Source organism: Lepisma saccharinum, chromosome 29, assembly GCF_977018435.1.
Source record: "Lepisma saccharinum chromosome 29, izLepSacc3.1, whole genome shotgun sequence".
NCBI classification, from domain to species: Eukaryota; Metazoa; Arthropoda; class Insecta; order Zygentoma; family Lepismatidae; genus Lepisma; species Lepisma saccharinum.
Window position 1 is genome coordinate 10,146,891 of NC_139257.1, and position 26,017 is coordinate 10,172,907.

At 39.0% G+C, this 26,017-nt stretch overlaps 1 protein-coding gene across 1 annotated transcript in view; it reads right to left on the reverse strand.

The window, feature by feature from the left end:
* The window catches only part of LOC145981358 (sodium-coupled monocarboxylate transporter 2-like), a 210,070-nt gene that overhangs the window by 46,740 nt on the left and 137,313 nt on the right, over positions 1-26,017 (reverse strand). Inside the window, exons 7-8 of the mRNA XM_083114590.1 lie at positions 23,757-23,911; positions 21,952-22,092 (exon numbers count right to left, since the gene is read on the reverse strand). Of these exons, the coding sequence (XP_082970716.1) occupies positions 21,952-22,092; positions 23,757-23,911 (296 nt within the window). The remainder of the gene's footprint in view (positions 1-21,951; positions 22,093-23,756; positions 23,912-26,017) is intronic.

Consider the following 26,017-nt stretch of genomic DNA (forward strand, 5'->3'; position numbering starts at 1 on the left):
TTTTCGGATCACTTTTGGACATGTTTTGGACATCAAGTGGGACGTAATCTGGACATTATGCTTTGATTTAGACTTTTTTGTACGTACTTTGGATATTGTATGAACACGAAAAGTACAATTTTTGATCTCATCTGGATATTATTTCGATATGAAAGGATGCATGCAACAGTCAACCACCAATGCTTGTTGTTAATTCCCTTGCTCCCCCTTAAAATAGGGACTAGTCAAGTTCGATAGTTCAGTGAACTAACCGATCTGTAACTACGCGCTGGTAATGAGCAGGCTGGAAAGTTCATATGGATAATAAACCTTTTCTCGAGCAAGGTCTCATCTCCAGGAAGCTATCAACTCGCGGCAAGCCACGGCACCTGGCGATCTGTTTATTTATTTATTTATTTATTCCTTGTTTTGGATGGCGAAGTTAAGGCACAAGCCTTTTCTTCCACTTAACCATCTCTACATTACATTTTATAAATTGATTTTTATAGCTAACTGTATGTTAAATATATAAAAAACTAAATACTTAAGATACCAAGAAATGAAACCTATAAAAAACTAAGAACATTGAAATACCAAAAAATAAAAGAGAAAAACGCAAAGAACATAAAAAATAAAGACAAAAATACATACACACTAAGTAAAAAAAATACACGTAAAACATAAACACACACGCAACAAACATAGTCAAATTACAGAAAAAGTCGGTGGGTGTTGGTCCTACCAGTTTACACGAAGGTTTAATTTTATTTCCCTGTTTTCAGTTCTGGTAAGTTGACCCCAGAAGATGATTTGTTAATTTTGATTTGAATTGGAGAAGAGAAGAAGAGTTTCTTATGTCGTTGGGGAGGTCGTTCCACGCTCTAGTGACCGTTAAGGAATTTCCATAAAACGTTGTCTTGTGGGAGGGAATGGCCAGCAGAGAGTTGTCTCTCGAACTGGCAAAGGTGTGTGCTGAACTTAGGGGTTGAAATCGAGAAAGTAGGTAGGACGGCTCTCGTGAGTTTACTATTTTGTAGAGCGCTGTAAGAGCGTGAAAGCGGCGGCGAGTGGAAAGGTCGAACCAGCCTAGGTCCTTGAAAGCCAGGGTCAGGTGGTCAAAAAATTTGATATTATCGTAGCGTTCCTCTGAACGCGGGGATCTTAAATAGGGATGTAACTATTAGTACTAGTTGATGGTAGAGGCAGCCCTGAACGGGCAGGTACAAATATCTAACTATTCATTAAAATAGACTCATGATTCGTTTCTAGACTGAAGTGAGCAATGCAAATGGCAGAATGGGTGTAGACTAGCTTACCCTGTTCGGTTTAGAAATAAGACCAGTAGCTCCTGCTTCTCCGATGATTCCAGATTAAAAGACCTCGTGTCGCTCTCATGCGCACGTATATAAACCCTCGCTTGGCCTCTCGTCACCTCTTGCCAAAGGCCAGTGTTCTTACCATTTCCTGTAGAAAGCTTATTCTACACATTCTGAGCAGGAGCTGACAAGGCCTGCCAGGGTCAATATTTCTTAACCGAACGGGGTATGGTACGACACCCCCTCTTGCAAGACAATTTCTAAAATTGAAATTGTAGTCATGAAAAGTTTAAATTGAACCTTCTGCCATTCACCAAAATTTAAAAGGTTGTTGTTTATTACATGAAAAAAAAAGGTTACATAAAATAAAATAATAAAAAAAATGTCGGAGACCCTTCACCGAAAATTAAATGGAACAGAATTAAGCTCAAGCTTGAAAGCTGAAAGAAAGTATTTTGGTTTCATTAGCCACACGCTGGAAGAGTCTTTCGTAATCAACAATGCTGACGGGTGGTCAACATGCGATATAAAGTGTTGTTCGCAGGTCCGTGGAGTCAGCGGAAAGTTCAACACACTGCAGCGTAATGCGATACATGCGACTGGCCCCTAAACAAATGCTAACCAAGCACCAGACGTAATCCATGAGAATCTTTAATGCCGCATGCTCGCAATCTTCCGCCTCATCAGGATGACAGTTCGAGGCGAGAGCAAAAGACCGTGGTAAACACCAAACTCCACTGGACTGCGCACAACCACACGAAGATGAAAAAATAGATGAAGGTTATGTTTGCACTTGCCACTGACGTTCTTAGCACACTATGTGTGCACACTATGACCTGAGAAATGATACGGCAGGGCAATCCAAATACATTCCAACCCCGGAGTCCTGGGGTACGAAGCACTGTTCTGTGACATACACGGTCCTTGACCGATCATTTTCACTGGGGGACCGGATTCGAATCCCGGTGTGGAAAGTTCCGGAATACTGGTCAGCAAAGGTCAGATGAAAAGACGTGGGCCGTGGGGCGGGTGAACACAGGGTAGTCCATGGGAAGCCACTCCAAGTAGCGGTTCCAAGCCCCAAAAATATGCCTTGTCCAATGGCGAACACTGGGGGGATGTTAGGATAGGCCCCCGAAAGTTCACAGCAGACGCCATTGCATACAGTAATTATGGCCACTGGTAGGATGAAACGTCACAGGTGTCCTGGCAGGTTGCTGATCCACAGGGCTGGGTCTCAACACATTTGGGTCGTTGACTGTACCCGGAAAGTTCGAATATGTGGTGAAGGACACTGCCTGGCCTTACAGAGCAAAAGGGGACGATGTACATGAAAGATGTTTATGCTTCTTCTTAAGGGGGTTAGAGTCGTGGGGGGGGGGGTTTTTTGCTCTGTAAGATGACATTTCTTCTTATGGTTTCTGACGCTCTTCTGATCCTGGGATGTCACTTGGAATAGGGTTTTCGGTGCTGCTACGTGACATACACCGCTGAAGCCCAAAGGAGGCTGGTGGGCTCCAAAGCCTTCAGGAATGCGTTCTTCTTCCGGCCTCAAAAAATCACTGGACTTTTCGAAATTCCTTGAACTCTTGGAATTCCCGAACAGGGGAGGAAACAGGTTGGACATAGGAATAAACTACATTGCTCACAGTCATTCAATATTGAAAAATATATAAAAATGTGTAAAGTAATCGTCTTTTATAGGCAAGTGAAAATCATGAGTAAAAATAAGTAAAAATAAACTGCCCAATAAGTGATATAAAATATAAAACAAAGTTTGAATGAAGGCTAAAGAAAATAAAAGGCGGAAAATGTCATTTGACGCCTTAACACTGGAACACCATTAAAATGAAAATCTAACTTCATCAAAAGTAATATATGTATATATTGACTAAATTATATATATATATATAGCCCCTGGCTTCTCCCAAAATATAAAATAATGTGCAATATAAACTAAAGTTATGACATGGCACTAAATGCCTTTTTTTTTCCACATGATCAATATACAATAAAATAAACGAAAATATCTAGGTTTAAATATTGATAAATATATAAAAGTAATATGTAGATGGTATAAAATATATCCCCTGGTATCAGAAAATTAACCCGACGAAATCCATTAATATCATGTCAGAAGTGTCAAAGCATTGTGAAAAATGAGGAACTGACGAAAAAAAATAATTAACCCAAAATCTGGTAACGTCACAGCTGTTAAAACGGACCTAGCCACAAGTAAATTCGGGATCACTAAGATATAATAAAAGAGTAAATGACATGGCTCCAATGACGTTAAGATCATTAATTACAAAAGTACATAAAAATGGATGAATAAATCAAGGCGACATAGTGACGTACTGTTAACGCTCACTAGTCAAGGTTTGTTTGCGCTTGCATACGCCTGACGTATAGCATAAATAAACAGTTAAAATGAAGTTCCAAATTAGTAATAGGATAATAGTAACGGGAAAATGGGACAAAAATATTTCATGAAATAATTGATCTAAATAAACGGAGAAAAATGGAAAAAACGGTTTAGAATACTAACCAACCAAAAAAAATCAAATTAAAATTGCTCAAAGCAAACCATAAACATCCCGGGTGTGACCCTAGGAGGTTGCCTTGACCGGGCTGAAACCGTCGGCAAAAAAAGGGGGGGGGGCGCATTTGTCTCTCTTAGGTAAAATGTAAATTTAAAACTGAAACTAATCTGGGTTATTGATTTAGAAAACATTTCTTGGCTATCTGTGAATAAATTTACGGTTCTGAGAATAAAGGAAAAAAATATAAGGCATTGCGTTAAACAGAAAAGAGGAAAAACTACTCTACGTCATGCTATAGCTCGCCGTGTATTTTCTTTGTCACTTAGCACAAATGCTCGCCGCGTAAGAGATTACACTTGACCCATGACAACTGTAAGCGTCTAAATCCACTCTTTTGAGGTTTTAGCCTAATAAGGTAAACAAAAACTACTTTTATGGTCGCCTTAGGAAAAGAAATTGAAACGGAACCGTAAATGAAACATCATGACGCCGGGCCGGGAGAAAAGTATAGGATTTCGTATGATATTACTTCAACTAAAGTCTATGACGTGTGGGAGAGTAAAATATAAGCACAATTACTCGCTATTACCTACTTTACGAAGATTAACATGAAATTAATCTGTAAGAAGTAATTAAATTTCATTTGGGAAACTTTTGAAAATTCTGAAGGAACGAGAAAAACGTCGCATAAATAAGCGCCCTTGAAGAGGCTATTATTCACACCTCGTTTGGAGACTAGGAATTTCATTGACGAAGCCAGCTGAGTGTAAAGTTCATCTACAACAAAGAAAGGTGTCATCAAATTCTCTCTCTCCGAGACTGAAATAAGATATGTTTCGTCCGCTATCTCGAATGTGAAAATTTCCGCACGGAAATCTGGCGACTTACATGGGAGGAAAATCCTGGACTTGAGTCTTGCGACTGCACATATCCTGAGTTCGAAGGAACAAAAGGAAAACAACGAATGAATCGTGCTTTCGGTGCAGAGATTAAACTTGCGTGTTTAAACCTATCGTAAGCTGACGGAATGTAAACGTGATTATACCTAAGGGGACGGCTTGATTGATTATAATATTCGCAAAACTTCATCGTTATTTAATGAAAAAAATGACAACCGGTTTTGCCTTAATTTAAACAACCTTTTTAACTTTTATCGCTATTTAGTGATTTAGTGATTTGCGATGCGATTAAATAACCACACGAAATCTGTTGAATAATGCTGAAGAGTGTTTATTTAAACATTAAGGAATGCCGTAACTTGAAATATAAATATCATAATATAAATACACATGAAATTTAAGGTATTTAAAATTCAAAGCTAGAAAACGCAAAAGAAGGAATATTAAGCTATCCTTTAATAAATAGCTGAAGGAGACATAAATATATGGATAATAACAAAAAAAATCTCGTTAATATGTGAAATACTCCACGCCTTGAATACCGCTTACGTCTCGTTCTACTTTTCATTACAAGTTGGCTTACGCCTAACTATGGTGTTTTAACAAACTAAAAGTCATGCAGACTAAGTCATTCTTATGCCATTGCGCTACAATGACAGTGTCATTCCTCTTGCTACGGGTACCTCTGTGTACACAATTAATTCGTAGGGGAAGACATAACCTTAAAACTAATGGAAGGGAGCGTCACACTTACTACCTTTAGTAGCGGACATCATTGCTCCTCTATTCCTTAAAACATATATATAAACACTTGCGCACTCTTTTATATTTCACTACCGGTATTTCTGCGCGTACAACTAAAACACCTATTATTAATCCTTAGCTAGAACATTGAATCAACGAGCGGGTTATACTCTAACCGAATGGTAGCGTCACTCTTACTACTTACGCCAGCGTATAGTAGCGGACATATAATTGCTCCTCTATTCCTAGAAATATAATTAGCGTTTCGTTTTTTCACATATTAACTTTACTTTAGTAAAAACATTCCTTAAATAAGGTAAAAATAAAAATGCTCTGCGACTGACTCGTGTATTCTCTCGACTATCTCCTTATCAATTTGCACTACAATTATTAGTACCAAGGCTCCCATCTTCGGGGCGAGGAGATTTCAGTCATTTTAAATTACGAGTGAGTCGACCACTGATCCTTGTGCATTTCAAAACTATACGTGATAAAATTAAATATCCTCCTTGCGATAATCTTTAACAGTTTAACTTAAAACACATAAACACAAACGGCGTTACTTTTTGGATCATTAACATGTTACGGTCTGTTTTAAAAATATATATGAAATTGAAACTTTAAAAGGACTTTAATTAATTAAAAACACAATTAACTTCAGCAATACTCTCTGCTGTGACCCACTAAGTACACACACCATGGTGTGATGGAGTCGTATCGTTTATAGCCGAAATATCATAAGTTACGCACCAAATTTACGTTAAAAAAAATACCAAATTGTTCAAGAGACTACTGCAAAAACAAGGGTCATCAAAATCAAGTGCCACTTTCAAAATTTAGCTAAATCCTGGGAATTGATGAAAATTTCCCAGGTGGTAGTTTTGTCATAGCCATCAGGGCCTGACCGAAGGTACCGGGTTCGAGCGAACCACGGCGTTACTAGGAGCGGAATGACAAGGGCTCGTCGGTAGATGTGCCCGGGCTGGCCAAATTCTGGGCGGAATATGACACTCGAATGTCCGACATCGAACCTTCCGGCGCGCGGAATGACGGACGTACCTTATGCCACATCGCAACGACGCGGAAAACCGCGACTGTTGCCTCATTGCCCGTGGCTACCAAAGGAAACATTCTATTTTCGTTTCCTCCGCATTGTAATGTGCTTTAATGCAGCGGGTGATTAGCCTATTGGGTGGGTGTGGTGGGTAAGGACTGAATTAAAGCTGAGTATCGACATTAACCATCATTAACATTAAAACTGCGTGCTACGCAGCTTTCCCCAAAAATAAAGATTCGGGGAGAAAAAACAATTCTGACATGTCACTATTTAACAAATTTCAATTTTCATTTATTTCAGAGTGAAATAAATGAAAAAAATCCGCAAGTCCACTACGTAGCGATGCCTATCCTTTCAATTTTTATGTTTGTTTAGGAAAACAAGGCATGACGCTTTTCATTTCCAAAAGAAAATGAAAATGACCGCATCAATCCACCACGTAGCGTTCCTCTGAACGCGGGGATCTTAAATAGGGATGTAACTATTAGTACTAGTTGATGGTAGAGACAGCCCTGAACGGGCAGGTACAAATATCTAACTATTCATTAAAATAGACTCATGATTCGTTTCTAGACTGAAGTGAGCAATGCAAATGGCAGAATGGGTGTAGACTAGCTTACCCTGTTCGGTTTAGAAATAAGACCAGTAGCTCCTGCTTCTCCGTTGATTCCAGATTAAAAGACCCCGTGTCGCTCTCATGCGCACGTATATAAACCCTCGCTTGGCCTCTCGTCACCTCTTGCCAAAGGCCAGTGTTCTTACCATTTCCTGTAGAAAGCTTATTCTACACATTCTGAGCAGGAGCTGACAAGGCCTGCCAGGGTCAATATTTCTTAACCGAACGGGGTATGGTACGTTATAAATGTAGCGCACACATGCATTTTGTATTCGCCGTAGACGTCTTGCTAGTTCACCGTTGAGGTCAATATATGTCAAGTCACAGTAGTCTATATGAGACACAACTAAGGACTCCACGAGTCTTTTTTTTACTTCTTGTGGTAAAATATTTTTAAGGCGGTACAGCGAGTGTAATGCTGCGTAGGATTTTTTACATATGGCCTTCACATGGTCACTCCAAGTGAGGTTTTCGTCCACAACGACTCCCAGGTCTTTGACCGAGTCAAGGCAAAATGGATAATAAACCTTTTCCTGCTCCCACAAAAATAGGCAATAATTAGGCTGGAGAGTTCAGTGAACTAACCGATCTCTAACTACTGCACTGGTAATGATCAGGCTGGAAAGTTCATGCGAACTTACCGATCTCAGTGGGTTTTAATTCCACCACTTTCTCCCCCCCCCCATTTAGAAGGGTACACCTTCTCTTTGGTAAGTGAATTGTTTTCATAAATGTTTTCCCTTGCAAGGTGACGGCCTAAGTGTTTTTCAGTATTGGAGTGGTACATATTTACTTATTCTGAGGATATTTCATTCAGATCTTATTTATTCAGTGACGGTAGTGGGAAATTTACTTCAGTTAGGAAAGTAATAATTTGCTATGGTGCGGCATGTGTTGGATATATCACGTGCCGTAGTTCCGAAGGATGATGGATATTATACAGCTGATAGTCAAGATGCTGTGGATCTATCAGGAAGGTATACATGGGTAAGAGATGCTATAGTGGTGTGCAGTGGTATGTAGGAAGGCAGTCGTGAAGAGCATCTTCGTACATTGTCCTGAGAAGTTGTGGATGGTGCGAGTTCATTCGACCAGTTATATATTTGGGACGGACGGCTTCGATGTGAGTTGTGATTTCGGGAAAGGTTAGTCGTTCATACAGTAGTTGTGTAGGACTTGGTAGAACTACTCTGAAGGCCAAACGAAGAGCATGTCTTTCCAGAACTTGTAGTAGTTTGTGATAGAATGAGTCCGGGGCTGATATCCATGCAGTGTGGCCGTAAATAACTGTAGGTATGTAAGACGACCTGGGAGTTGAGTCCCCAGGATGTTACAATTAGCCGTTTGAGCAACCTCAGACGATTTGTAGCTTTCTGAGCAATGTTGAGCAAGTGAAGTTTCCACAGTGACGTGCGGTGACGTTGACACTTGGGGTAGCAATCAGTGGCGTGCTCAAGGGTGTGGGGTTGGTGTGGGTCATATCCCTCCCCCCCCTTTAGGACACAGTATTCCTAAAAATAGAACGTCAATAACAGGAAAAGATTGCAAAATGATGAATGAGTACTAAAAAAGTACACGTAACCTCCACTCCCATTCGAAAATAAAAAAGATTTGATTTGACTACTAAGCCAGAGATCCTGGGTTCGAATCTCGGCTTGACCATGGGCATTCTTTGAGTGTGTCCCTTCATCAATTATATTGTATCATCTTCGCGATTAGCCAAAAGTGGCGGAGAAGCGAAGTAAAATAAACCAAATCAAGCAATCAATCAATGGTTTGACTTGATTTTTGTTACTTAGCGCCGACACAAAGAACACCCATCCCCAGGTCGGGGTTCGAACCCGGAACTCCTGGTGTCGTAGCGTGTAGTGATAACCACTCCCCCGCGGTTGGTTGATTTGGTGTTTTAAGTCCACTTTATGCACAGAAACAAAACAGGTAACAAAACACACTTTTTTGTAGTTTCTTCAATAATATTCATTTGGCTTCTTGAGTTCTGAGATACATTTTTCATTTCAAATTATTTCATTATTAACTGCATAGTACAACACAGGAACACTAGAGCGTGCTCATCACAGGTTCGAATCCCGGCCTGGATTGTTCGAGGTCCCTTCATCAATTTCATCATATCATCACTCATCCTCATTTTCGCCATAACCAAATGTGGCAGAAAAGCGAAGTAAAATAAACCAAACCAACAACAATATGAACGTGCGTTCTCTTGCCCAAATTAATACATCCGTTGGAGGCGAAAAGATTAGTATATTTAAATAAAACACTACTAAAACGAGAGCGAGAGAGAGCCTGAGCAAATATTTGTAATTTAATCATTATATATTCCATGTTTGAAAAAAAATATAAAATAAAGAAAGCATAATATTATTGTCTGAACATAACACGTTCCCATTTCATAAATAATGAAACTACATCCCATAAGGTTCTGTAAATACAGAGAACATACGTAAGTACTGCAGAAAATTTTCCCTTGAGTTCTTTAGAGGATTTACAAAGAATCAAGAGAAACCAATCCACTATCTGTCCTATAGGAGAGGGACTGGGGGACCTGAAACCACGGGCTTTCAACTATTGCAGCGGGGGCGAGGGGACAAGGGAGGTAGAGGCAGAAATCTTCCCTTTTCCTTCGGGCGACCATTTCTACCTGGAACTGTTATGGCGGAAGAAGAGCGAGCTAGGCCAGTTTTGCCCGCGGATCACACCGAGGAACTAGAAGCGCGTGAAAAAAAAGTGTTGCATATGAACTGTGGCTTTAACAAGACAATAAATATTGTGATTTGAAAATAATTATAGATTTGAGATTGATTAATCTATCTCTGCCAGACTGCACGTCACTGGGTTTCCAGGTTAGCTTGGAGTCAAATATGACTCCCAGGTATTTTGCAGTAGTGGTAGGCAGAATAGGAGGTCCCCGTATTTTGATGTTTAATAATGTTGGGTTCCTTTGGATCTTCGAGCGACAGCCTGTCTGCAGAAACACCAATGCTTGTGTTTTGAGAGCATTAATTGTGTGACGCCATGTGTCACACCATCTTTGGAAGGAGTTTATAGCTGGTTGGAGAGCTTTGTTTATAGCTTGGATGGTTGAACAACAGGCGAGAAAAGCAGTGTCGTCGGCGAATTGGTAGATAGAAACTTGTGGGGTTTTTGGCATATCGGCAACGTATAGTATGTAGAGTAATGGTGATAAAGCAGCACCCTGTGGAACGCCAGAGTAAGGGAAAATCGGGTATGACATCGCTCCATTTACATTGACATAAGCGATCCTATTTGTTAGGAAGCTGTGGACTAATCTGACATAGCAAAGCGGTAGGTGGAATTTATGGAGCTTGTAGATGAGTCCAGTATGCCATACTTTGTCAAATGCTTTCTCCAAGTCGAATTGCACTAGAGATGATGGTTTGGAAGTGTTGAAGTGATTTGTGATGCGAGTCGTTAGTTTTAACAAATTATCTAGGACACTATGTTGAGGTCTAAAGCCTGCTTGGTGCGATGGAAGTAAATTGTGAGCTTGTAAGTGCATGCTAAAGGTTGATGTGAGCTGAATAGGTCGATAGTTTGTGGGGTTGGTACTATCTTTGTTTGGCTTTGGAAACATTAGAACCTTCTAAATCTTCCAGTCTGTCGGATAGTGTCTTGTGCGGAGGATAAAATTGTAGATAATGGCCAGAAAGGACAGCAATGCAAGTGGGGCCGGTTTAATCAATACGTATGTAATAATGCCCAAGCCGGGAGAAGTGTTTCTCTTTCTACGCACAGTATTGAGAATATCGTCTGTTGTAATAGGAACAGTTAGAGCATTATTAGGATCAATAGCGTACGTATTACTGGGTTGCAGTTGCCTGTTATTGGGATTGGTGACTCTGTCAATTTTGGTCTGGATGCGGAGATTTGGAGCTAGTTGTGGTGTTGGAGTGAAAGTGTCTTGTAAGACATTTGCAAAGGCATGAGCTTTTTCAGTGTCGGTGTTTAGAACTGCGTCCTTAATTGTTATCGGATAAGGAGTACTGCTGGATTGTCCAATGAGCACCTTGGCTTTCATCAGTCAATTGGTTGCACGTTTCAATCCATCGACATTGTTTATAAGCTTTTATATAGTTTTGAACTGTACGCAACCATTGACGGAGTAAGTTAAGGGATTCAGGATTTCTCGTCTGTAGGTAGTCCCTGTATGCTCGTCGTGATGCTGTGATTAGATGAAGATATTGCGGAGGTAGCTTTGGTTTGTAACTATTGAGAGTGGTCGTAGGTATGTTAGTGGTTACCGCACTGGTAATCTGTGCCGTAAAATGTTCCACTGCCGTATCGAGTTCCTCTGAATTGTTTGGTGGTGGATGTGGGTCATAAAATGCATGCTTTAGCTTTGCACTATATGCCTCACAGTTTGCTCTGTTGAAACACCAGATTTTTCGAGGTTGTATTTTACTGCTCATATTGCGGTTACCAAGATTTAAGGTGATTTTCACTTGGTCATGGTCACTGCCAATGGAATCCAGCACAGAAATGTTCAAATAGGCACTAAGAGATGTTGATGTTATAACAACGTCAGGGGTAGTGTTACTTATGGGACGTGTAGCTCTGGGCAGTACATGACATTCCGCTGTAGTGTTTTGGTCCAGAAATTGTAAAAAGTTTGTTTTGTCTTGCATGCTGCGGCTATGATAATTGATGTCCGCTGCTTTGATATAATGTTTGCTGAGGTTTTGTATATGTTGAAAGAATTGGTATGGAATAGTCTCCCCTGGTCTTACATAGATGGTAGCAAATGTAACGACCCGGGATGGAAAGTAGATGGTACTAGCAGTATGTTCTGGTAAGTAGAAGTTTGGTAGGAAGGTAACTGTTCGATAAGGTATTTTTCTATATATTCCAATAGCTGTGCCGCCATTTAGTCGTAAGCCCGGCGGACCATCGTGGCGTAAAATATTGTATGGTAGTATATAAATGCTCATTTTTGGAGCAAGATAGGTTTCGTTTAGAGCAAAGCAGTGAAGAGATTCCTGCACGAGCAGGTGTTGCAATATAGCTTTTCGTTTAGGAAATGATCGGATATTTAAAAATAGAAAATTATACATATTCCGTACTGCCATATTCAAAGCCTTAAACAGCAGTTTCCAAGTGAGATATGTGGAAATGCACATGAGGACCAGAGTATGTTGCATGGAGTTGCAAGTTGAAAATTGTTTTAGTAGATGCTGTTACTTGGGTTAATATGTGAGTTCTTAAAAATGGGTGCACATTTTGGAGAGTCAGTGTGAAGAAGCGTATTAGATCTTCCACTGTTACTGGATGTCGTAGTGAGTTGTTAGGTTTTGTAGCAGTGTCATTGGTGCGCAGCGGAACTGTTAGGTCAGAGTTTTCAGGTGTTGCATCTGGTTTGGCTTTGCATTTGTAACTGTATGTAGGATGATTTTCCGTACATGTGACACATTTTGGTGGAGCGGTTTGGTTTTGACATTCTTTGGTTGAATGGGGTCCTGCACATTATCCGCATTTATCTCGGTTTGGACATTCAGCGGTAGTGTGCTTGTTGTACTGTTGGCATTTTTCACACCGCAATGGAAGAGGTTGTTGAGAACGGGATGATTCAACTTTGTATCTGCATCTGTACATGTATGCTCCACTGTGTAGTAGTGTGTCGACAGCACTTTGTGAGTCAGTTAGGACCCGCACCATGTATGTGGGTCCGTTGTTATTGCGAATACGGATAAATTTGCGGATTTGTACACCTTCGAATTCCAGTTTCTCAAAGATCTCTTCGTCTGACAACTGATAGTAGTGGGGATTTATGTGGTGGTGGTGTTTGTTTTTGAGTGGAAGCATTCAGTGCTTGGATACTTGCTTTGGGTTCATAAATTTCAAAAGAGGCTTTGTTTCTAATTAGTTTTGCAAAGTCAGGATCTGGAGATTTCAATATGATGTCATTACGGGTGAACAGTATTTGTGAAATTTGTGCCCTTGGCACATATTTAGATGTTTGTTGGAACACGTGTTTTGCTGTATTGTATTTGGTGTCGTAGTTGGAAAGAAGGAAATTGTAAAGCACTGGTTTCTGTGTGTTTATGTCGGTTTCTTTCTGTCTGTAGTCTGTTCGCTCTGGAAGTTTCTGCTTTTTGTTATTGGCAAGTGGTGACCTAGACCGATTGCGGGAATCCATGGAAGAGCTTCGGGAATTTGGGTTTTCAAGCTTGTTCCGGCCTCTGGCTCTGACATCTCTAGAGACAGTACCCCCAACCTGTTGGGGGAGCCCTTCATGAATCGTTTCACTGACACTACTTTGCAATCGGCGAGTGTGGAAATGGCACTTTTCACGTGAAGGAGAGTGAGAGTCAAAGTATTGGAACATACACTTACCAAAGAAAGATTTTGGAACCAAACAGCCAGTGATAAAGAGAACAGCAACCAGAGCCAACGAGAAAAGGATTGACTGCTATTCAGCAGAAATCAGCAAAAATGGGAAAGAGCTGAATCTTCTCCAGTGCCGTGATGATAACTGTCCGCCCCTGAATACCTATGAACGTGCTGTGCTCCCTGTGCGTATGATACAAGTTCATCGCGTTGCACGTCGAATCGGCAAAGCAAGGTTAGAGATTCGGTGAAGAGGTCCCAGCCTTGAGATGGTCTCCACCACACATAGCTCCTGATTAATAGTCATGAAACAGAATGGTTGGTCATGGAAGATTCACTTTTATTCACTGCATTACATTTTCTTCTCATCCTTGTAGCTTAATGTTCACACATCTTTCGAAGGGTATTAAAACACAATTTTTCATTATATTTGTAATCAAATATACCATTATTTGTGTTATAAAAACTTAAGTTTCCTTTATACATTTTGCGAGTGCCATCTAGCGACTGCAGGTAACATCGACATCATAATGTACCCACATTTCACTTCATAACACTGTATTTCGGTTTTTATTTCATTTTGTCATTATTGTTTATGTCTAATGAGTATCTCTATTGTTATATTAAATGGGTGTCTATTGTTATATTTTTTAAAAATGTACCCACCCACGCTAAGTACCACATAATTACTTCAAGGTTGCGTCCAGCTTGCCATATCAAGCTTGCTATCGTAAGCTTTCCGCAAGCTTGTGTGCTAACTGGGTATATATATGTGATGCTATAAGCGAGCATTGGCCCGATTATTGTATGCAGTGTATTGTAGCGTTTCTGATTCTAAGATTTTGAAAGTTTCAATCGCTGATAGTAGCAAATAACAAGACGCTCACCAACAATAAAAACAGTCACGAGCTTCTGATTCACTCAGGCCTCACGCGTAAAGAACACAAACTGAAATTATGTGTATAGCTACTGTCTATGCTAAATATATATAAGCAACGGGTTTTCCCGGTTGAGCTAAGCAGGATTTACTCGATTTTAGTCTCCATTGTATTGTAGCGTTTAGTAAGACTAAATCGAAATTTTCGGATTCTAAGAAGAAAAATATTAAATCACTAAACATAACAAGTAAATAAGTTTAGAAACGCTAATGCTGCAATGCAATTATTGTTTCAATTGCCAGATAAAGTACAAAAAAGTATACAAAATGGAAATACGTGAGACGTATACGCCAGTGGAGGGGTCTTCCCTACATTCCACCGCGTGACAAGAACCACCAACTAATATTTCAACCTTGCCCGAAACTCCTAACTCAATTCCTAAACCATTCAATCTGTTCTCGTTTGTCTCGTCAGTAGCGCTAGAAGCTATGACTGGAGGGCCACAAGTGAAACTTATGTACATATAATGTGAATATAATGTGAATCCAAATAAACTTAATAAACTAGGGAAACCACCTTTCGTTGTCGACTAATCGCTCGTTATAGGTAATGTGGAGCCTAACTTCCACAACAATTCATAATGTTTTTTATTTATTTATTTATTAACAAAATATACCTTTCCTTTAGATACACCCTGTACGTTAAGTTAAGCCAAATCTGATTAAGTCTTCTAGTTGTTAGTTATCAAATATCATAACACTATCTCACTTTCTCGTTTAACTAAAATGTACCCCTTTTTTAGGCACACCCTATATGCTGAGTTAGACCAAACACAAATAATCCATCTGATTATTCATACGGAATCTCATGCTTTTGAAATTACGGTTTTCAAAGTGACAGATTATACTAAACTGGTATGCCACCTGGGATCAAAACCACAGACAAATCACACGAGAGATAACACGAGAACTTTACTTAAGGCCTATGCCACCATACTAGACTCCCTTGAAATTACAATGGGACTGATCATTCCGGAGATTGTGAATACAAATTCAAGCTAAAACTGGTTAACTTCTTAATAGTAATGTATGCTCCTAGATATCATCATAATCCCACTATTACCGACAATTCTCAGGATGAAAAGTGGGAGGTGGGCGTCCCCCCCTCTGGAAAGAAACTGGTATAAGTATACAAGATGCTAATATATTCTACACACAGAGGTACCTTTGGGTTAAATTGCAACACCGCGAGTTAACAATAGGAACTTTATTCATTAATTAACATGATAAAGAATTCTTATATTAAGGTTCACAATTATTAATCAACGTTACTCAAAGGCCATATGTTAAATATCAACTACCTTCATTTTACCCGTGTCTGTTTGAAATAATAATATTAACACTGCTCAAACTTTCTAGAAGTACACCGATCTGTGACAGACAACACTTTAATGGCACTCAAAAGATGGCGGTGTACTTTTGATTCAATCTTTACAGCCTATATGCATCTCTTACAGATATGGATGCCTAATAAAAAATAATGAACATCCGCCGGAATTCAAAATGAAAATATCATAAGACTTGTGTTTTTAAATGAGACATTGGTTACATAAACGACTTTTGCTGACATTTCAACATCTACTTTGATAAGAGCTAAATCATATGTTAACCTGCGTCACATGACCTTGACCTAATTACATCTTTGCGCTGTATACAAGCCAATGAATGAGAAATTAATACCCTTTTACAGACAATATGGATAGATTACCTATGTTGTTCATAAATGTTTATTAATGACTAGTCAACGATATACTTTCCACGTAGCTACTCTGAGAATCTTTCGTTACCGACCACGTTTTGCGGTATTGCGTTTACGCGAATATGTTATGGCCATAACTCGTTGCACACGAATGCTAGCATAATACAGAATGCGATGATTGGGGGTTTTCTCAATTATCCTTACATCAGCATCTGGTAGTCACTTAAATATAAAGAATTTTACGTACTTACACAGTCACCGTTCATTCAATCATAAAATCCCATAAGCCGAAAATAAATTCACTTATCCTTCGTAAAATCATCCATCGCTTCCATATTCTTATGAAAACATCAAACGTTAACTTTCGTGCTCAAATCGTGCTATTCAGTTCAACTCGTACGTCCATGATTGAGCGGATATCCATCTATTTCACTCATCTTGTCCAACTTACTCGTCCATTCGTTCTTCTTCTTCCCTCCAGAATCCTTTTTCGTTCAGTCTTTTTTCCGGGTTTTCCAAACAATTCGATTCTGCCGTACTCTCTTCCTCAGATGTTATGCACATTCACTCTTCCCAAGATAAATACATAAATCCCAGATAATATCGTATTAATAGTACAATTTGCTTTATTTGCATAATGTTATTACTTAATTCAATTATAATTTACACGAATATTTTTATAACCAAGCGACTAAAAAAAAGAAAGAAAGAAAGAAGACTATTTCTTTACAAAGTGTCAACCGAGGACATCTATTGGGTACAATTGGTATTATAAAAACTTCAAAATGTATTACCGCCTACTGCTGCCATCTCACGTGCAAACAATAAATTAGATAACTTGTAACGCTAAATAAGCAATTTGAGATTGGCAGTCCTGAATCAAATTTCTTTCAAATACTCACTTGAGTATAAAGCAAATTAATTCTCACCAGAATGAGTCTTATGACAAAGTTTGTCATATTCTATGACAATTTTCTAGGGGTGTGCGGACAGAATTTTTTTGGTCGGGACGAGAAATTGTTTAAATCCCGACATTCGGGACGAGAAAAATTCGCAATTTCGCGACAAAGTAGGAAAATTTTCGGGATGGGAAATGTTCAAAATTTCCCGAAGCTCTGGAAATCTCGAATTCTACACGTAATTTTCACTTTAAGTGATTGTTTTTGCATCTCTGGTAAAAAAAAAAAAAAACGAACAATTTTCGATAAGTTCCGGACATTTACAATGAAGAAAACGTCGATAATTAACGACTTTTAAACATGACCATTCGGTTTTTCCCGACTGCTTGGGATCCCAAAAAGTCGGGAAATCATTTCCCGTAGTCGGGATTGGGACGGGAATTTTTTTTTCCGATCCCGGTTCCGACTTTTCGGGATCCCGCACACACCTACCATTTTCTAATATTCGAAACATATCCTATTTATGTTCATTCTTGGATAACAAGTTCTTGATCAGTTCTAGACATGTATTAGATATCCAGAATTGTATGTATTTTGGATATCCAGTTTTGAACAAGATCATGGATATGTTTTGGATATCCAGAATTGGATGTGTTTTGAATATTCAGTTTTGGAAGAGATCTGGCGACGTATTGGATATTCGGAATTGAACAATGTTTCTTACAACCAGTTCTAGACGCGTTTAGGCTTTGCATTAGATATCAAGAATTTGTCGAGTTTTACATGTTCAGTTCTGGATATCCTACGACGTCCAATGGATATTCAGAATTGGATATCCAGAAATGATGTCATTACCAGTGCGTAGTTAGATATCGGTTAGTTCATTGAACTCTACAGCCTAATTATTGCCTATTTTTGTGGGAGCAGGAAAAGGTTTATTATCCATTTTGCCTTGACTCATCTCACTCAACAGGTCGCTAGGTGCCGTGGCTTGCCGCGAGTTGATAGCTTCCTGGAGATGAGATCTTGCTCGAGAAAAGGTTTATTATCCATATGAACTTTCCAGCCTGCTAATTACCAGTGCGTAGTTACAGATCGGTTAGTTCACTGAACTATCCAACTTGACTAGTGCCTATTTTAAGGGGGAGCAAGAAAATTAACAACAAAAATTGGTGGTTGACTGTTGCATGCAGGCGAAACTTAGCAGAATGGCCATGCAAGAGAATCCACCGACCCAAAGACAGATGGCGAATCATCTAAAGATGTCTTTGGAAACTGTTAACCGCACCTTGCACCTGCATACTGGTGGTGGCTTGTGTGCACGGCTCTGTTCTCGTCCCCTTTGTTGGAGAACCGAATGCTGGGGCCATGCAATCCTTATACTTGTCGATCACATTCTTGAATAAAGTCAAATTAACGTCACAATTCTTGCTCTTACACTACTTCCTGATCATTGACACACTGAACTTTGCGTCATAAAGGGCTACTTCCCAAAAGCGACTCAGTTTTGGCAGCATTTTCAGCCAAGCAAGAAAACACAAAACACTTGGAAAAGTTATACAACTTACTCCTCCCAAAAGCGGCTCAGTTTGGGGGGATTTTCGGCCCAGTGAGAAAACACAACCACTCTTTTACAGCTCACACACTACACTGACAAACGTGCCCGACCAAGGTTGGGCAAGTTCATTCTGAGCATGGGGGGAAGGAATTGCGTTTGGTCAAACATACGCTGAACAGCCTTTGTATATTTCTTTAATATACAATAATAAATCACAACTACCTAAAAATAAATATTATTTTGCATTTTCACATGCATATGTTTTTTTACGGTTAGAGTGTGAACTGGTACCTGTTTATTTAGATTGTTCTTTATGTTTCGTTCGTAGTTAAAGATAGGAAAAATGCTTGTGGAACGATTAGGGCTATAAGAATTCCGTCCGTGACGAAGTGGTTAGCACAGTGAGCTACGATGTCTGATGCCCTGGGTTCGAATCCCGTCGTGAGTATGGGTGTTCTTTGTGAGTGTCCCTTCATCAATTTCATCATATAACTCATCCTCATCGTCGCGATTAGCAAAAGTTGAAAGAAAAACGACACTAAATAAGACAATAAAAATATATTATAAGAAACATTCTTTTTTCCGAACGTGTCCTAGAGTTTATTGTTGTGTCTGGCCTCCGAAAGGAATTTGAAAGAAATCATAAATGTCTTATATGTATTTTGAGCATCACGTAACTTAAAATTAGATGAAGAAACATAAAATCTGAGGGGAGTCTGAGATAACGTGGTTCCTTGGAGACGTATGCTTAAATCAAAGAGTGTGCATGGTTGCTACTGGATGTTCGGAAAAACAATTATAATCCCAGCTCAGAAATTACTTCCCGATTTTCTAGATCCGAAAAAGTCCGGAAATATATATAAAAATGCTTACTTTGTGAAGTTTTATCGATACTATAAGTGTCGGTAATTTGTTCGAAGTAACAAGTTTCGTTTCAGAAATTATAAACAGTCCTTATTGGAGAAATAAGGCACACAATTCTGTTTTTTTCCCAGTGTATAGTGATTTTTTATATTTCAATAAACAAGAACTTCCAGACTTTGTTTACGAAATTATGAACTTTTTCCTTCCTGAATTTATGGATTTTTTCCCCTTCCTGGCCCCGTCTCGACGAAAAACGTTATGTCTTGCATACACAAGTTGAAATCACATACAGCAGTGCTATTAATTAGCAGTTGAGGAATTTTGAACTCAACCGTTCCCCTCAACATTAATTTTTGAGCTGAAGATGTGTCATATTCTCGTTATATGCTAAGATGTCCTAGTAACCTATTATATTCACTGCAAATGCGTTCGTGTCCAACATTTTGAGACAATTTGTCCTACTTTCCGCTGATAGCCCTATGTGTGATGAGAACAGATTTTACTCAATTTCTGATATGATTTATTCCAGCATTTCCTTCAACTTCTATTACCTTGTTATTACCTCCAAAGCTTACACGACTTTTCCTTCGTGCTCGACCTTTGGGTTCAGAAATGTTCACAACACCCCCATCTCCCGCGTGTAAATAGCAGGCAACAACACTCTGGAAGACCATTATGTATACAATTTGTTTACTACATATTTTACGAAAATTTTAGAATGTTAGCTTGATATAACTGTGGATTGAAACGAAATAAATAAAATACCTGTTTTATACGCACACTGGAACGAGCGCAGGCCTGCTGTGAGTCACTCTGGCAGTGAAGGTCACTGATCGAAGCAGTTGGTGCTTACAGGCGCCTTATCTTTGCTCAAAGAAACACGGAAATCTTCTTTCCTTTTTTTCGCCAGACTAATGGTGAACATTTATAGGAACGTAAGGAGTAGTATCATATTCTATTGGAATTAGATTTCGTAACGTTTAAAATATATCATAACAATATGTAAATCTCTTTTGTGACCTACAATGAATGAACTTACATTTAAGTTTCATTGACATACGAAAGCGAAAATTTAGAGATCCTTCTTCCTTACGAAGAGTGTGGTGAACGTGAAACTACTTATTGTTCGCAACAACGATATGTATTATACAAATGGTCTCTAATAATAATCCCTATTACATCACAGGAAGTGATTCTTAAGGCAATTTTACCACGTATCCAACGTAACCAATATTCAGATTGATTCCAAGCTTCCGTTTGGCTTATTTTGTGTCGCATTTTTACCTATTGTGATAATCGCGACGATGAAGATGGTGGGTAATGATACGAATGCAATGCTACATCTAAGCCTCAACAGGTTTCAATCCTGGATCCTCTGGCTTTGTAGAGAGTTACTGTGATTTTTATTTTTATTTTCATTTGGTATTTTATGTCCATTTTGTGCACAGTAAGGCTAATCGGGACTGCATCTACAGTTTAAAGTGGGATCCGAACCACTGTGTGTCTCCACCGGGTATCGAACCGGGGACTCCTTGATTACAAGGCGACTCCGCTACTACTGCGCCATCGGGAAAGCTAAGAAAGAGAGTTACGGTGACTACGGTAATGAAGAATTGAAAGTAGCAGAACGACTAAGCTATTTTTAGTCAATAGTTAGTTAATTAATATTATGAATGTCAGTTCAAATTGAAAAAAAAACCTACGAAATTCCCAGTGTGCCGTTAGTTTTTCTCTTTCCACACATTACTTTGCTACTAGATATTTGCATACTAAGATGTAGAAAGTGCTACATTTTCAGTGTGTGGAATTGAGATTTATTTCTGAGAATGGAGTAGTGCGAAAAGGATCACCTCACATGTTTGGATTATACGCCCCCCCCCCCCCACACACACACTCACACAAAGGATATCGGCTGTTGTTCTTATAAGGAAATATAACATGTATGAATTGTGTCAAGAAAAATTGGAGCCTATTCACATCCCTACGAAACTTGGAAGAAAGCCCACGTAGAGATTGGTAAGTTCTGTTCCGATAAAATCGGGATGTAGGCCTATAGTAAATTAAAAAGCAAAGTGCTACCTTGTGCTTTGCACCAAGCCATGAGGGCGTGTAGGGGGTGTGGAGTTAGGGCCCCAAGCTTTCTTCATCAGGCCGAAGGTGGGGACGATGTGATCAGCACCACGGCCCTGGCCTCCTTACCCCCCCTTCCCTACGTTTCCAAGGCAACGTACACAATTGTCGACTTGTTTCCTTATCCAAAAACATTCCTATCCACTCAATACTTATGAGTTTCATTTACAATTTTTGCCCACGTGAGTATGGGAATTATTTTTAAAGAAATAGCAAAAAAGGTCATTGTTTTTTGCGTGCAAATGCCAAATATTTCTGCTCGTTCAATCAGAAAGCATCATGGCTGCATGAGAATTATGATAATCTCAGAGATATATTTTATCTTAAAATGGATAAAAGCTACTTACTTCTGTGCTCCCTTAACCGTTTTTGTGCTCAGACACCGCTGCATGGCCCCTTGATTTGAGATGAGATTTGTGAAGCCGAAAATTGATCGTCCAATAGCAACCGACCAGAAGGTGTGTCGTATTGTTGGATCGGTATTCATGCTGAAAAAGTGTAAATGATTACTTTTTTTTACGGTAAATCAACAAAGAGATTAGCTTGTATGTACAATAACATACCAGAGATTTCATGGGAATAATAATAATCTCTTACTGTATGAATCAGCATACAACATACATTATTCTTATGTTTGTATGTATGTATGCAGTTGTCTATCTATCTAATCTAAGCTATCTATATACTCGTATATATATATACAGGGTGTATCATAAGTAATAGCGCAAACTGACACAGTTGAAAGTACACTTTAATAGAAGCAAAAAGTCTCAGTAACGAGCCATTTTCGAGATAATTGCGAATGTTGTAGTTACAAGCCGCCACTGACTTCATTGTTTGTAAACGTCGTCCTAGTTGGTAAAATGCTAATAATGTGTGGGAATGTGTGGTTAGAAGCCGTCACTGATTGCATTTTGTAAACACCGAATGCTTTACTCCTTGCGCGGTCCGAGGTTTGCTCTTTGTTTACAAAACAGAACATTTCCGAGAGGTGGCGTTGTAATCAAACAGGATGGATACAATCAGTAGAGAGTCTAATCGTACTGTGGGAGTCACGTCAGATGTGCTGGACTGCGTAGTAAAAAGGGAACCTTACAGCCACGAAGAGTATGCGGATATGCATTTAATGTACGGTTTGGATAACGGCAATGCACGGGAGGCTGCACCCCGAGAGTTGCACATTTACAAGGGTACATCAGCACCTCAGAGAACATTATTATCATTATTATTACTGTATTATTAGCATTTTACCAACTAGGACGACGTTTACAAACAATGAAGTCAGTTGCGGCTTGTAACCACAACATTCGCAATTATCTCGAAAACGGCTCGTTTGCAGACCCATGTTGACTGAGATTTTATTGCTTATATTATCGTGTACTTTTAATTGTGTCAGTTTACGCTATTACCTATGATACACCCTGTATATGGGGTAAGTCGGGGAGAGGTGAACCCCCTTTTTAAGAATCGCTATACTTTTCTTATTTATGGCGATACTGGCGAGAAAATTTGACCATAGAGTTTTGGCGAGATATGCTAACGATAAATAATAATTTGTTGTTAAATATACCTAGATATGAAAGCTAAATTGTGAAAAACTTGCCTCAGGGCAATTATAAATATGTATAAATTCAATGGAATTAGGATTAAGAACAGTTTCAATTTTTAACGTCTACGGAGAAAATTTCATGCAGAATTCCAGGAGCCAATAATTCACGGAATTCAAGGAATTCCCGTTAAATGGCCGCCCTAGTATTGTGCAGGAAATTATGCACATATAATTCATTTTTCATATCAACAAGTAACTTTTGGTAATATCATTAGTATAGTATTAGAATAATTTGTGTATAATTTTGAAAATGATGATACAAATGAAAATAAATATTACATCATCATCCTGTCAAACGTTGTCTGTCTGTCATGCCGTGTCAATATATCTTGATCTTAAAAACACATTGTATCCTTGTATTACTGACTAAGATTGGTCGCATTGTTTTAAAATTAGATCTTTCCAAACTTTCTTTCTGTTCATCTAAAATGACGGGCAGATCACAGGTAGCAATACGTGGACGATTATACACGTCCTAAAAATCTGTAAATCTAATTTTCGGTTAATTGTGTACTACAATTTAAGTAGATCCAATTTGCTTACTTAAAAAATTCTAGTCTGCCAGAGTTTTCGTTGCGCTGCCACATGGTGTTAAAACCGCCAACCTCCACCAGTCCTCCTACTAGAAGAGCTATTTGGCAGAAATATACGAGACAGCCTTGAACCGTGTCTGTCCATATGACGGTTTTGATGCCGCCCTACAAGAAAAGAAATAACCCTTATGTACACATCTTATAGTATAACAATGCTATTTACAATGGTGTGGTCATGAGGAGTTTTTGAGCTTTAATCCCAACGGAAATGTTCGATACATAGAGTCACTGGGGGGAATATGCCCAGCCCCTCGTATCTCGCGCAACGTTAATGTTATGGCAACCCTGCGACTCTTGTTTGAAAGCGCCCTCCGTGGTGAGACGAGGCAGCAGGTTTGGAGCTAGTGAGAAAAATCTGAAGCCATCCAGGGTTAATTTCATGAGGTAAGAAGACAATGTTTGAGGTAATAATTTTTTGGACGTTGCTGTATTAACAGCAAGAGAGAAAGAAACTGAATTATACTTGTGTTTGGTGTAAAGATCAAGATTGAGGGAAACATATCTGCAGAATGAAACTGCCGCATGGTGCTCAGAGTTGCCAAACCAGTGATTCAATTTTCTGCTTGTAGCTGTGGGGTGATATGCTCACAGAAATTAAGTACAATATGCCCATGGACATTATTATGATATGAAAGAACCACAATGTGACTGGATCCAGTGTATTCGTTGTAGTATGTGGATGCATGCAATATGTATAAAATTCATGTCCATGTGTCCAAAGTGCAATGCAATTTCTCACAAATGTAAACAGTAAAAGAGGCTATGGTAAATTCAAATTAAACGTTGTTAGAAACGCTGTGCTTGTCTGTACAAATGATGTTCTGTTTACAAAACAAACGTTAATAATCTTCCAGTTAATGTTGTGTATTATTTTCCTTTAAATATGTCATGTCAAGTATTAGAGCAATTCGTATCATTCTACAGAATGATGGGGATCAAAACCAGTCACTCCCACAATTAATCAATGTGTGATGTAACTTATTCATCATTCATCCTCAATGATGAGAGCACTCGTCATTAACATGACAAGTCAAATGCTTGGCAGTGCGAAAGGCACAATTAAAACTAAAGAGCTTAAAAATTAGAAAAGACAATGGTCACTCATTGGGTTTTATGAACCTTCAAACCTGAATCATGGCTGGGTTAGGATAATTACCTATCTATCTGAAGGTGATGATAAATTCGAAGAATAAAATAAATTAAGACCTCTCTAGACTTCGTTGCTCGTTGACCAGGAATCGCCTCACTTTCTCTCAAGTCCTTTCTACAAGCTCCTCTCTCTCTTCAATCCGAATCAAAAGTCAGTCCCTTCTCAGTCTGTCTCACCTCTATATCACCCAACCCATGGAGACCTTCTTTCATGCCGAATCGTGATTTTTACTATCTCTATTGCAAAACAACTGACTCCATAAACCTGATGGAACTTCCTATATCCTGAATACATCAGGAAGTTTGCATAGCACAACACTGTGCATTATTCACATACCACAGAGGTTGAGACAACTGAAGTAAACAAGTGAATGTCCTGGTCAACATGAATCATCCAGAGAGAGGTTAAATAAAATATAATCTTATAGATTAATACGAATTGTTTCTTGTATTGGGCATTTTACCACTAATGGGTGGGCGTTTTACCCTGAACACGTGGTGATTTGCCCATATTGACGTTCATCTATTTAATTTTCTATGGTTTTTTTGCTTTAAGACTTACAGTAATAAAACTTATAGGTAACTATAACAAAACATGTAGCTTTCATTTGACATCCCTTTCATTGCGACACTCCTTCATTTCGCGAAGTTATAAACCTCCAAAAAAAAAGTTGGGCGTATTCACGCGAGTGACTCTATATGTGTATGTAGAGAGTATATACAGTGTCCCACAAAGGGGTTTATACTATTTGAATGTTAATAACAGAGAAAGTATTACAGATAACCTGATGGAACTTGTTGTATCTGGATCTGTCATGATTAGTGCTTCATGCCATTCATTTATTTCTCCTTAATTTAAGTTCAGTTGCCAGTAGTGACAAGTAATTGACAAGATGGCTGGGAACATTTCCGTTGAGCAACGGAAGTGGATTTTAAAATGTTTTTTTGGAAATGTGAGAACATGAAAGAAGTGCAGAGACAATGGCGGGCAGAATTTGATGTGTGGATTTCTTGGGGGATCTTGTGAAAGTTTGTACCACTGCTTCCATCTCTCTTTCGTCC